Raw genomic sequence first — 15,119 nt, forward strand, 5'->3', positions numbered from 1 at the left:
ACTGTAATCTGGATAGCCCAATTCCATAACATTGCTCCTAGTGCTCTGTCTGAGGTCGGGGTTTTTTTTTTTCATAGACAGCACTTGGACAAATATTACAGTCGTGTGAATACAGCCTGACAATACTTATTGCAATTGGGAACATTGGAAAAAAGTTTTCTCCCACCTCTACTCCACATGCAGAGATCCACATCTCATATGGGGCAGGAGCTGACAGTAGGGGGTGGGTATCCACTGCAGTCTGTGGAGTGGATGTGATAAGCCACAGATCATAGGGGGGAGCACTATGGGGGACTTAACCCTTACCTCTCCTGCAAAGGATATACAACAGTACAAGCTGTGAGCAAAGAGGGAGGTAAGGGTTAACTCACATACAAAAGTGGGGAGGCAGCAGAGTACATGGTGGGGAAGAGCAGTTTGGGGAGCACACAGAATATCCCATCTGCAGGCTGCATGTAGTAGAGGTGAGGGGGCAATTCAGTAGGAATACTCAGCCCCAGTGTTTTATCTCCTATCAGCAGCCAGGAAGATCCAGGGAGATGCAGTGGCTACTAATTAGCTGCAGTCCCACAACTTTCATTCCACAGTGTGAAAGGAGGCAATGCAGGTGCTGTGACCTACTCAGCACAGCAGACACGCGATGCTGCCGCCCAGGTGGTATCTGGGCTGCTCTTAGAAACTTCTTGCCCATTATCTTACAGAAGATGGGGGTTGTAGTCCCTGATTCCCTCCAGTCCTGACTGCTCTGCCTCCTGCACAGGTTTCACTAGCTCCCTCTGCAAGCCAGGAACTGAGCAGCCCCGCATCCACCAATGAGAAGACAGGGACGGGGCTACAGTTGCAATGACGATGCTGAGAAAGATCAGATCTTCTCCACCTGTCTGGCTACGTCAGCGGGCCGCACAGGAACAGTGAGGGGGCCGGATGTGGCCCGCGGGCCACAGTTTGCCCAGGCCTGGTCTATGGCCATCTTTATTGCTGTTACAGTGTAATGAGATCAGCTACAATCTAAGGCATAACAAAAGTCACAAAACACAGGAGCATAATAATAATAATGCTTTAATAGAGTAGGATAATTAATAAATAGCAGAATTAATAAATTCACTATATTGTAGCAGCCATCAGGAAAGAAAGACACAGCCACAACAAAACACAAAGTTAAACATATTTACACCAATTTACAACCTTCTTAATTATGTCCAGCCTTTTAAGTCTTGGCTACATCAATGATACTAAAACACTATACAATAAAAAAAAACAAAAAAACAAAAAAAAACACAATGCACTGTACGGGAATTTAATACTAGAAAATCAAACGGAGTTCTATGATGCATCTCATTTGCAGGAGCTGAAACATATCCTGGTCTTGGTAGCAATCACCAATGCGAGTTTAGAACTTTTTTTTTTTTTTTTTAAATGTATTACTAAAGATGCGCATGAGTTGTTCAATACAGTTTAAAAGTAAAAAGTGACACATTCTTGGGCCTAAAATTGTAATGTAGCAGCACCAGGGTGTACACATCAGTTTCACGTGGGTGTGCTATATACTGTATATTAATATGGTCACCATACTACCTTGCATGTCATTGTCCATGGTTCCTCGTGCCCCCCATAAGATATCGGCCACATACACAGTTCAGAGAAATATGTATCCCCCAGTAAGATAAAAAGTTAATTAAAAACAAAATATTAAAACCAAACAACTTAAATTACGGTAAAAGAAATCTAGCACTGCCAAAATAAAACTATAAAGAAGAGACTTTTGCGGAATGCAGCTATGAACTATATGATCAGAATTGTCCTGATAATTTCACTTTTTTTAATGACAAAAACAGTACTCCAAAAATATATCTAAATGTCTTCAACTAAAGTGAAAATACAGTATGTGCTGCTGAAGATAGGCGTATAGAAATGCTTTAACACTTGCTGTTGGCTGATTGCTTTTTCCCCTATTATAGTGGATTCTTAAACTGGAGTAAAAAATTATTTATTTTATATTTACATAAAAAAAAACAAAAACAGAAATTGGGGTAGAACTCTAGAAGTTCCGGAAATATGTTGATGTCCATAACGACAAACGATGGAAAACATTTTGAAAGTCAAAAACAGGAGGTCTCCAAACCCATTAAAGACCTCAAAGTTGATCATGGAAGCATCTCGCAAAGCCAAATAAAATACAGAAAGATTCCACTTTTGCTTGTCTAGTATAATCTTTCCTGCAATCAGACTCCAGTAGTCTAAAGGCATTGCTAGAAATGTGGCAGTGCAATAAATAATAATAATAATAATGTAAGCGATAGGTTCCAAGTCCTGCTCCCTGAACTTGTCCTACAATGTAAACCGTCAACAACAGTGAAATGTAAAATGCATGTAGACGTCAACACTCCTATCAATAGTTCACTATAAATAATACTAAAAAGGATAAATAACAAAATATACAAAACAAAGAGCAGTGTTATCATGAAACCGGGCCAGAGATGCAGCACAAAAGGTCCAACCAGGTGTATTAGATTTGTAGTGTAAAGGAACCTTCCACCATCACCATGCTTGTGTTCATCTGAAGAGCACATCTTAAGACATTGTAGATATTCCCGCTGTAGAAATTGCTTAGGATTCCGAAGATGGTGCAGCAGATGAGCTTCTGTCCCTAGTCAAGGTCAGATTCGACATCTGACAAGGAAAGAAAATGCACAAATTGAAAATTAAAGGGAATGTTTGGCAAAGCACTCGCACACCAAGGAAGGTATAATACTACAAATACACATAACAGCATAGTAGAGTATAGGAGTCCGGCAACATCCATTCATCCATCGTTGTTCATCACTCCCATTTATAGTTTGTGTCTGAGGCTGGGGTGAAGGGACACAAAAGGTACCAAAGTTTCCTTTTGTCAGGTATCTGCATAGTAATTACTGGAAGGAGAGAAAAAAAAAAAGATCTAACTTACAGGTGCAGCAGGGCTAGCAGTCTGGCTGTTTCTAGTCAAAGTTTGTATAAGAATTAGTATACTCTAGCAATGTAAATACTTTTATGCCACATTGTACCACAATATTATTTTTTATTATACCTTAGCAAGTAATTTCCTGAATGTTTATATATGATACTTAAATGATAGGATGGAGATGGAGAGTAGCAAATCATCATAAGCCCAACTGCTCAGACCTGTAGTGATCAGTAGATATTGCACATAAAACTGTAGGCAACTACAACTACAAGGTTGCAACAATGTTTCCAGAGCTCAGGTGCGCTCAGGTTCTCTTTCTTTATCTAATTGGAGGTGGTCATGTGTGGATGATCCACCCTATGGTGGTCCACTCACTTGTTAAAAACAAATGATGGTAAATAGCTTGTAAAAATCTTTGCACTCTTTTGATACTGCTGTGGTTTATCATTTTGCACCGAGTCACTCCATTGAAAAGATAGTCAATGTATTTCTTCTGGAGCACAGTATGTGAAATCTCTGCTTTTCAGTCCAACTGGTCGTTTCTTCACAGCTTGGCAGCCTCTGAGATTGATAGACTCTTAGATAACAGGCTGACTGGCAGCATCTGGGAGGGGTTCAAGTCCACACCCTCAGAGAAGTAACGCCCAATAGGACTGGAAAGTGTGCACAAATGTGAATATTTTTGCAATGGTGCAACACAGTGCAAAAGTGAAAACAGCAGCAGAATCAGAGGAACTCAGTTATTAAACCCAATTCTTTTTCAGTAAGTGACAGGTCATCTTAAAAAAACAACAACCACCCGCAGCATCTGACTAAAAGCAGTGCTACCTGAGGTCCTAAGAGGCTAGCCAGGTACACCAGTTGCAATATGGTAGAGTGGGAGCCAAAAGGTTTCGTTTGTTGTTTTTTTTTTTTTTTATTTCAGCACGGCCATGGGCACATTTGTAAGGCTTTTTTTTTGTAGTGGACAACACCCTTCAAAAACTGGTGATCATCATCTTAAAATAGTTTTTTGTTTTTTTTGAATATATCCTATTTCACACAGATTTGTACTTAAAACTACACAGGAGCCCAGCCCTCTCCCCTCAACTACACTTGATTCTAAAGTGCCTGTCACACTAAGCGATATCGCTAGCAATATCGCTATAACGTCACTGGTTTTGTGACGTTATAGCGATATTGCTAGCGATATCGCTATGTCTGATACTTACCTCCGACTGCTCCCCCGCTGGTTATCGCTGATCGCGCGAGAACGTCCTGGACCGTTTCTCGTCGTCAGCTTCCTGCTGTGGAGACGAGCGACGCGTGGACGCGGGCGGGAGGACGTCAGATCGCCTCGTCTGACAGATAATTAGCGATCCCCGTCCCCTGCGATGTCGCTGGTGAGATCTGCCTGTGTGGCAGCTCACTAGCGACCACTCAGCGATGCACCAGCGATCCAGACCGCGTCATATCGCTGGTACATTGCTAAGTGTGACAGTACCTTAAGATACACGAAAGATACCTACACACAAGAATACGGCCTTTTAAAATGCAGATTACATTGTCATCTGTTATTCTCACATCTGAAGTGGTGTTTGTTGTGATAGTGTATAAATCTCTATGTGCAATCACACTAAGAAAAATTGTAAGTCAGATGGAGAATATATAAATCGCCAAAAACAGCATTTAAACAAATATTGAAATGTTAAAGATACACACATACAAAAAAAGGCAGCAGCACCCCCTTAAATAAGCTGCTCTCATTTCATCCTATTTAGTCCTATAGTGAAACAACAGAGAAATTGAGAAGCATTGATTAACAATGTCAATGTCTGCTCCCAGGAAAACTCTAAACTAAACACCGAATAATGTAGATTAAATATTACTTATACTGCCTTGAGTATATTAACACAAAACTAGACCCTTGTGTTTTCTACTTAAAGGTTTACGGTTTCCTACATTTCATTTGGACACTTGAAATACGTCAAGCCATTCAATATAATCAGTAGTAAAGTTACCGGGGGAGGAGGGAGAGGGGAGGGGCGTCAAAAGGTGCGGTCTCCCCGAGCCTCTCTTTGATGGGCACACCAGAAGGTATCACCACTGTTAACTGTATCAGTATGCACAGTGCGCCAAAACAGTTAACCCCTTCATCCCCAAGCTCGTTTTCCCCTTCATGACCGGGCCAAATTTTACAATTCTGACCACTGTCCCTTTATGAGGTTATAACTCTGGAACGCTTCCATGGAACCCAGTGATTCTAAGATTGTTTTCTCATCACATATTGTACTTTATGAAAGTGGTAACATTTCTTTGATATAACTTGCATTTATTTGTGGAAAAAAATGGAAATTTGGTGAAAATTTAGCAATTTTAAACTTTTCATTTTTATGCCCTTAAATAAGAAAATAGTTAATAAATAACATTTCCCACATGTCCACTTTACATCAGCACAATTTTTGAAGCAACTTTTTTTGTTAGGAAGTTATGAGGGTTAAAATTTCATCAGCGATTTCTCATTTTTCCAACAAAATTTAAAAAAACAAACACTTTTTTTAGTGACCACATCACATTTGAAGTGAGTTTGAGGGTCCTATATGACAGAAAATAAAAAAGTGACACCATTCTAAAACTTGCACCCCTCAAGGTGCTCAAAACCACATTCAAGAGGTTTATTAACCCTTCAGGTGCTTTACATGAATTTTTCGAATGTGAAAGGAAAAATATGAACATTTAACTTTTTGTCACAAATTTTTTTACAAATATGCAAAGGCCAATGCATTTAAGTTAGCACACTTCTAAATTCAAAATAACAAAGAAAGAATCTTATTGATATCAAAACACATACATAATATAAAACCATTTAAAAGTACCGAAACACCCGTGTCTCTCATTTTCATTTACAGCACCCTCTTATTTAGGGATACTTGCCTCTCCTGGTTGTCCTGATATCCACACAGGTTTCCATACAGGTTGTTATGGCACATGCTTGTATTTTGCTATTAGTAGCCTCTATTGTGGTTATACTTCTGTTTTGATGCTCTGCTTGTTATTTATGCCAGTCACAGCCCTTTGGGATTTTGTTCCCTTCTTGCATCACTGCTAGGGTCACTATTTGTGCCCTGTTCCATGTTTTCCTGACATTTCCCTGGACCTGTTTATTTAGGCCCACTGGCTTTTCTGTGGGGATGCCCACTTTAATAATCGCATATCACATATACTCTTGGTGGTAATCGCATATCACATATACCCTTAGTGGTTAAACCTGAATGTATTTTGTTCATCATTTAGATGAATGATTATATATTTTCTGACATTTAGTATGTTTATAAGCCATGTCTTATCCTATTGACTTTGTCCTTGCTAGTCATCTTTTGGCTGTATTTGCATGATGCATTCATGATATTTACATGCAGGTCCACTATGTACCTTTTGTAATATTCCTATTGAGACAGGGGTGTTTCAGTACTTCTTTTAAATGGTTTTACATTATATATGTGTCTTGATGTCAATAAAATGGTCTTTATTTTATATTTAGGTGTGCGCTAGCTTATATGCATTGGCTTTTCTTTTCTTTTACATTTTTGCTTTAGACCTCAAAGTTTTTTATTTTCACAAGGGCAACAAGAAAAAATGTACCCCAAAATTTGTTGTGTAATTTCTCCGGAGTACACCAATATCCCATATGCGGGGAAGAAATATTGTTTGGGTGCACAGCAGGGCTTGTAAGGGAAGAAGCGCCATTTCACTTTTAAATGCATAATTTGCGGACGCTATGTTGTGTTTGGAGAGCCCCTGATGTACTTAAACAGTGGAATTTTGGAAACTAGACCCCTCAGTGAACTGATCTAGATGTGTGGTGAGCACCTTGAACCCCAAGGTGCTTCGCAGAAGTTTATAACATTGAGCCGCGAAAATTAAAAAAAAATAAAAATCACATTTTCCCCACAAAAATTATTTTTAGCCCTAAATTTTGCATTTTTACAAGGGTAACAGGAAAAAATTGTACCATAAAATTTGTTGTGCAATTTCCCATGAGCACGCAGGTACCTCATATGTGCGGGTAAATTACTATTTAGGCTCACGGCAGGGCTCAGAAAAGAAGGAATGACATTTTGGAATGGTCTGCTGGTGTCATGCCTCTTTCGAGAGCCCCTGATATGCTTTAACAGTGAGGAACCCCCACAAGTGACCCCATTTTGAAAACTAGAGCCCTCATGGAATGTATGTAGATGTGTGGTGAGCACCTTGAACCTTCATCTGCTTCACAGAAAGTTTATAACGTATGACTAAGACGTAATGTCGAAACGCCTCGATCTATCTAGTTCCTGAGCGAGTGTGTACACAGTGCTGGATAGTCATTGTACTATGTTTTAACAAAGGACGAATTAAAAGTTAATTTTTACCTTCATTCACCGCTGGCCATCATTTCTATTTGTTAGAAGTTTACATACACTATAAAATTAGACACATATGCATGTTCTCAAAATCTGACATGAATAAACCTTTCCCATTTTGGGTCAATTAGGATTACCATAATTATTAATATTTGCCAAATGAAAGAATGAGAGAGAGAATGTTATAAGGCATTTTTATTACTTACTGCAATGTCAAAAGTTTACATACACTACATTACTATGCCTTTAAACAATTCTGGATTACCCATATGATGATGTCCTGTGTTTGGAAGCTTCTGATACAGTTTTTGGCAACATCTGAGTTGGAGACACACCTGTGGATGTATTTTAATGCACACCTGACACACTCTGCTTATATGTGTAGCATCATGGGAAAGTCTCAAGAAATCAGCCAAGATATCAGGAAGAGAATTGTGGACTTGCACAAGTCTGGCTCATCCTTGGGTACAATTTCAAGATACCCGAAAGGTGCCTCGTTCATCTGTACAAACAATTATACACAAGTACAAAAAAGATGGGAATGTCCAGCCATTATACTGCTCAGGAAGGAGATTGCTTCTGTGTGCCAGAGATGAACGTGCTTTGGTCCGACATGTGCATATCATCCCAAGGACAAAAGCAAAAGACCTTGTGAAGATGATGGCGGAGGCTGGTAAGATTGTGTCAGTATCCACAGTAAAACTAGTACTGTATCAACATGGGCTGAAAGGCCACTCTGCCAGGAAGAAGCCATTACTCCAAAAGAAACATTAAAAATCCTGATTAATGTTTGCATATGTATACAGGAACAAAGACCTTAATTTTGAGACATGTCCTGTGGTCTGATGAAACTAAAACTGAACTTTTTGGTCATGACCATCGGTACGTTTGAAGGAAAAAGGAAAAAGCTTGGAAGCCTAAGAACACCATCCCAACTGTGAATCATGGGGGTGGCAGCATCATGTTGTGGGGTTATTTTGCTGCAGTAGAGACTGGTGCATGTCACAAAATAGATGACATCATGAAAGAAGAAGATTATGTGGCAATACTGAAGCAATATGTCAAGATATCAGCTAGGTAGTTAAAGCTGGGGCAGAAATGGGTCTTCCAAATGGACGATGACCCAAAGCATACTGCCAAAATGGTAAAGTGGCTTAAAAGTAACAAAGTCAATGTTTTGGAGTGGCCATAACAAATCCCTGATCTCAATCCAATTGAAAATTTAAGGGCAAAGCTGAAAAGGCCGGAGTGAGCAAGGCGACCTACAAACCTGAATCAGTTACACCAGTTTTCTCAGGAGGAATGGGCCCAGATTCTGGCCAACTATTGTGAGAAACTTGTGGAAGGATATCCCAAACGTTTGATCCAAGTGATTCAGTTTAAGGGCAATGGTACGAAATACGAATAAAATGTATGTAAACTTTTGACTTTGCAGTAAGTAATAAAAATCTCTTAAAGCATTCTCGCTCTCTTTATTCTGGCATTTGGCAAACAATAATTATGGTAATCGTAATTGACCTAAAACGGGAAAGGTTTGTTTGACTTCATTTTTATATACGGTATGTAAACTTCTAGTTTCAACTGTACATGTGTGTATATATATATATATATATATATATATATATATATATATATATATATATATATATATATTCTGTAGATTTGTCACCATAAAAGGAGGGGGGCCCAGACATTTCCTGCACAGGTGCCCCAAGCAGTCAGTGTACGGCCCTGTCGGTCACGAAGGGATTAAACTGCATGAAAAACATAAATAAAACCAATTCTTCACCTGTTGTTGATTTTTTTCCATTCTGCCTCCCATAGATCGCATTAAGGCTTGGTGCACATTTATTCTGCGCTTACACAGGGGTTTCCGTGTAAACCTCCGAAATACGTGATTCAGACAGAACCCTTGGCAGAAGATTCCCTATAATGAGGCAGATGGAGGCACTGTGAATGCTATTGACCTGTGATCCGACGGTGTCCGTCTTTTAAGGCGTGCATATGTGCAGTTTTGCGCACTTCTGAAAAGGACATACCTGAACAGAGGCCAGACGGAGTTCAGAGTAACTCTGCTGCCGCATTATAGTGAGTGGATCCCTCGGAGGTTTCTTCGCCATCGCATCACTCGGAGATTTAGATGGAAACCCTAAAGTAAGTGCTCAGCATAGAGCACCGGTTAAATGTGATTCAAAATGTTCTCTAAAATGTTCCCAATAAAAGCTTCAATCCCCAAAAATAGCAAGCCTCCACTCAGCTCTGTCACCTGTCAATGGATATATAGGGGGCTTCTACGTTACTGGTAGCACAAAGGCTCTGGAAAAGCAAAATGGCCCCTCGCCTCCCAAAAGAAATCCAGAGAGTTCTTCACCCCCCAAATCAAAGTGCCTCCCTCCTTTGTGAGACATTGTTTATAGGTAAATAATCTGGGCTGTATGTCATCTGTGCAGGAGGGAATATTGATGGTGTCACAGCACAATACAGATTTAGTGTTATAATCCCTTTTATATGTGTTTTTTATTGCCACAAACATTTTTGCATGAAGGTATATTAGTTGGGTCACTGTACACTACACATCTGATACTTATTTTTCCTTTGTATGTGATTTTTAATTACCATAAGCATCTTTTTAGAAGGGTATAAAATTTATGTCACTGCTCACTCAAAACCTGATATTCTCTATTCTCCTCGTGCATGCGATTTGCCATATATACTCGTGTAAAAGCTGAGTTTTTCAGCACATTTTTTGTGTGCTGAAAACACCCCCCTTCGGCTTATATACTTATGAGTCATTGTCCCAGAAGCGGGCGGGGAAGATGGAGCGGCAGAGCAGCGGGTCATAGGAGGCAGGAGCTGGCGGCTGCAACTGTGCCCGCTGCTTGAAAGAAATGAATATTCACTGCACTGGCAATGAATTTTCATTTCTCTTATAGCGCGCTCACAGTTACAGCCACTGGCTCCTGCAGCTGTAAAAAAATACAAAAAACCTCGTACTTACCGTCCCTGCGCGCCCTCGCAGCATCTTGTTGTTCCTGCTTCCAGCAGGGTCACGTGATTGCTCGGTAGCAGGAGCTGCTGGAAGCAGGAACAACAAGATGCTGCGAGGGCGCGCAGGGAAGGTAAGTAGGAGGTTTTTTATGCTTTTCTCATGGGGGTTCATGCGCACAAGGATTGGGATGAGGCACCATGCAGACAAGGATAGCGATGAGGAGCCATGCATACCAGAACAGGGATGAGGAGCCCTGCAGACTAGGATGGGGAATAAGGAGCCATGCATACCAGGACAGGGAAGAGGAGCCATGCAGACAAGGATGGGGCTAAGGAGCCATGCATACAAGGACGGGGATGAGAAACCATGCATACAAGGACGGGGATAAGGAACCATGCATACGAGGATAGGGATGAGGAACCATGCATACCAAGATAGGGATGAGGGGACAATGCATACCCGACTTATACTCATGTCAATACGTTTTCTCAGTTTTTCGTGGCAAAATTAGGTGCCTCGGCTTATACTCAAGTATATACGGTAGATTGTCAACCACTGTATGCATGGTTTACATCTAATATATAATTACCTTTTAATGTCTACACATCCTGTTTCGACCAGATGTGACCGGATCCCAGGCGGCGGAAGTTCACCGACTGCCATATTGGGACACCAAAGTGATAGGTGTCTCAATATGGTAACTGCTGGAGGTACCAGCTGACAATACTGACATTACAGCAGGGGATCACAGAGGATTCATTTTGTGAGGTAAAATATTTCACTGACTGTTTTTAAACAATATTTTACCTCACAAAATGTATTCTCTGTGATCTCCTGCTGTAATGTCAGTATTGTCTTTTGCTTCCTCCTCTGCCGAGGAGCTGTGGTATGTTCGGTACAGGGTCAGACACAGACAATGAGAGAAGACAGCAGAAGGGGGAGAGAAAAAGTGCACAGGTGTGAGAGACATAGCACAGGGGGAGACAGCTCAAACGGGACAGGGGAGAACACAGTACAGGAAGGAGAGACAGCAGACAGGGGGATAGCACATGGGGTAGACAGGTCAAAGAAGGGAGCACAGACGGGAGAAGTCAGCACATGGGGAAAGAGAGTGGATAGGTGGGTGAGCACATGGGGGGGGGGGGGGGGGGGGGGGGGAGATTCTCAAGGCTGCAAGCCTGCCCCCATTGTGACATTACTGCACTCCCGATGCGACAGCATCGGGCCTCCATCTAGTATTTATATAAGCAGTTGTTTACATATTTATATAAGATGTAAGGGAGGTGGTTAATTCATTTTAGGAGTTTTATGTAGTAATCTGTTATCCGGGGAAGTCACATGACTATATTAATTTTAACTTCATAAAGTAGCACCCCTTTCTGTTAGCCACTATATAGAATTTTTCTCAGCTTCAAAAACAATTGTCAGGATGTTTCAGTGTCCCTTTTATAAGGCATGCCCTAGCTTTTGTTTTATTGGATTTATTTATGAATCAAAGTTGTATGGTTTTAGTATGTAAATGGATTTCTTCTTTCTTCTAGACAGGATCTGTAGCCAGAGTCAGGGGCGGAAAAGAGGAAATGGCAGTGGTGCGGAGCTGCAGGGATCCGTCCTGCTTCCTGCCCGCACTTTCTGTGTGACACAGCAGCACGGCTGCATGATCACAGCATACAGCGAGTGGCTGTGCCAGAGAGAGAAAGCTGCCAGCAACAAAGATGCTGCAGCTGCAGGAAACGTGCGGAGAGGTGAATGGTGCTCTGTGTGAATGTGTGTGTGCACGTAGAGGTGAATGGGGTGTGTGTACATGTATGTGTGCAGCTGCGAGGAAAGTGCGGAGGTGAGTGGTGCTGTGTGTGTGTGAACGTGCAAAGAAGTGGGTGGATGTGTGTCTATGTATGTGCGGAGCTGTGGAGAACGTGCTGAGAGATGTGTGTGGTGGAGAGGGCAATGATAGGGTGATGGAAAAGGCAATGATGGGGGGGTGGGGGAGAAAGCAATGAAGGACGTGGGTGATGGAGAGGGCAGTGATGGTGGTGATAAAGGCGATGATGGAGGTGATGGAGAGGGCAATGATGGTGGTGGTGGTGAAGAAAGCAATGATAGAGGTGGTGGAAAGGCAATGATGGGGAGAAAATGATGGAGGTGGTGGAAAGGGCAATGATGGGGTGGTGGGGGGAGAAAGCAATGATAGAGGTGGTGGAAAGGGCAATGATGATGGTGGTGGTGGCAGAGAAGGCAATAATGGAGGGGGTAGAAAGGGCAATGATGGGGGTGAAGGGAGAGAAGGCAATGATGGGGGTGGTGGGGAAGAAAGCAATGATAGAGGTCATGGAGAAGGCAATGATGGGGGTGGTGGAGAATACAACGAAGAGTATTGGGAGAATGTCATATGGTCTGATGAAACCAAAGTAGGACTGTTGGTAGAAACAAAACTTGTCATGCTTGGAGGAAACAATTCTGAGTTTTATCCAAAGACCACCATACCTACTGTGAAGCATGGGGGTGGCAACATCATGCCTTGGGGCTGTTTCTTTGCAAAGGGACCAGAACGACTGATCCGTGTACACGAAAGAATGGGGCCATGTATCGTGAGATTTTGAGTGAAAACCTCCTTCCATCAGCAAGGGCATTGAAGAGAAAACGTGGATGGGTCTTTCAGTAAGATAATAATCCCAAGCACACCACCAGGGCAATGAAGGAGTGGCTTCGTAAGAAGCATATGATAGTCCTGGACTGGCCTAGCCAGTCTATAGATCTCAACCCCATAGAAAACCTTTGGAGGGATGTGAAAATTCGTGTTGCCCAGCGACAGGCCCAAAACATCACTGCTCTAGAGGAGATCTGCATGGAGGAATGGGCCAACATACCACCAACAGTGGGTGCCAACCTTGTGAAGACTTACAGAAAACATTTGACCTCTGTCATTGCCAACAAATCATATATAACATACTATTGAGATGAACTTTTGTTAATGACCAAATACTTATTTTCTACCATAATTTAGAAAAATAAATCTTGCCAAATCAGACAAGGTGATTTTCTGGATTTGCGTTCTCATTTTGCTTCTCATAGTTGTGGTCTACCTATGATGTCAATTACAGGCCTCTCATCTTTTTAAGTGGGAGAACTTGCTCAATTGGTGGCTGACTAAATTTTTTTCCCCACTGTACATTAAAATCACGGATCTGAGAATGAGATCCATGAGGGTCAGAGAATGTTCTGTTCGGATCCGATTTTGAGGATCAGAAATAGGACATGCTCAATGCATTTGTCAAAGCAGGCAGCACACCGACACTGCACACGGATATAGGAATGTAGCCTTATTATGTATAGCCCAGTCCCTTAGTATATAGTGTATTCACTTATGCTACCGTCCTTAGATAGTTTCCTCTTTTATTATGTATAACACCGCCCCTTATTACATAGCTTCCTTTGCTGTTATGTACAGCACGCTCTTACATATCCTTGTTATTTTTGTTGTTCACAGCGCCCTTTTTTATTACATAGTCCCCTTTCTTGTTAGATATAAAATGACTGCTGATGGAGCAGCCGGTGACCAGACGACCAGTCCATCAGCTCCTCCATTAGAAAAGAATCTTTCCCATGCTCCATCAGCCATAATTGAATCATACATCTAACAAGACAGGACGGTATGTAATAAAGACAGGGCTCTATATAATCCGATATTTAATGGACAGTGCTGTATATAAGAGAGGGCACACATTTCTTGCGCAGGGGCCCCAAGCTGTCAGTGTCCGCAAACTATTCTAGGAAAATCTGCGATCCAGGAGGCAAATAGCTCTCTGTCACTCCCAAGTCTCTCTGTATGGCTAAGCAGCACTGTATAGCCACATATGGGGCATTTCTTCATTGTGGGACAAATTTTGGTGCCATTTTTACCTATTTCCCAGTGTGAAAATGTAAAATCCGGGGTTAAAAATTTTTGTGGCAGTTTTTTTTCTTCTTCATTGCCAATGGTATAAAATTCTGTGACCCACGTTTGGTGTCGATATGATCACTGCACCCTTAGATAAATTCATTGAGAGGTGTAGTTTGTAAAATGGAGACAGTTATGTGGGGGATGGGTTATGATGTTCTGGCACCTCAGGGGCTCTTCCAGTGGTTATGGCACCTGTAAACCATAACAGTAAAATCTGCAATATAATATGGTGCTTCTTCCCTTCGGAGCTTTGCACTGTGCCTCAAAAGTAGTTCCGATTACATGTAGGGTATTGGCGTACTCAGGAAAAATTGCACAGCAAACTGAGATCCATTTTTTTCCTATTAGCTCTTATAAAAATAAACATTCTGGGCTCAAAAGACAACATTTTAGCTGTAAAAATGTAATAATTCTTTCTTCACTGCATAATGGTATAAAATATGAGGCACATATGGTGTCAACATGCTCAATGTGCCCCTAGATGAATTCATTGAGGTGTAGTTTGTAAAATTAAGTCACTTATAGGGGTTTCTGCTATTCTGGCACCTCAAGGGCTCCCAATGTGACATGGACCCCTCAAACCATTCCAGTAAAATCTGAAATCCAATATGGCCTTCTGAGCTTTGTACTGTGCCTCAAACCGTTTTCGACCACATATGCGGTATCTTGTGCACTCAGGAGAAATTGCACAACAAATTGTATGATCCATTCTACTACCATTAAATTTGTGAAAATGAAAAATTTGGGGCAAAACTAACATTTTTGTGGGAAAAATTTCATTTTCACAGCTGAACATTATAACATTATCAACTTCTGTGAACAACCTGGTGGTTCAAGATGCTCACCTCCCATCTAAATACATTCCTT

General features: G+C 41.4%; 1 protein-coding gene across 4 annotated transcripts in view; it reads right to left on the reverse strand.

Annotated features, from left to right (window-relative positions):
- Window positions 1-1,041: 1,041 nt before the first annotated feature.
- PIP5K1C (phosphatidylinositol-4-phosphate 5-kinase type 1 gamma) overlaps window positions 1,042-15,119 on the reverse strand; it is a 243,409-nt gene continuing 229,331 nt past the window's right edge. For 3 of the 4 annotated variants that reach the window (XM_073563059.1, XM_073563060.1, XM_073563058.1), the window contains one exon: window positions 1,042-2,670. In XM_073563059.1, coding sequence (XP_073419160.1) covers window positions 2,608-2,670 — 63 coding nt within the window. In that variant the 3' untranslated portion in view covers window positions 1,042-2,607. Of the gene's footprint in view, window positions 2,913-15,119 lie in introns of all 4 variants that reach the window. The other variant, XM_073563061.1, reaches the window with a different exon arrangement.

The sequence above is a fragment of the Dendrobates tinctorius genome, unplaced genomic scaffold (assembly GCF_039654945.1).
Source record: "Dendrobates tinctorius isolate UK_male_01 unplaced genomic scaffold, ASM3965494v1 ptg000377l, whole genome shotgun sequence".
Classification (NCBI taxonomy): Eukaryota; Metazoa; Chordata; class Amphibia; order Anura; family Dendrobatidae; genus Dendrobates; species Dendrobates tinctorius.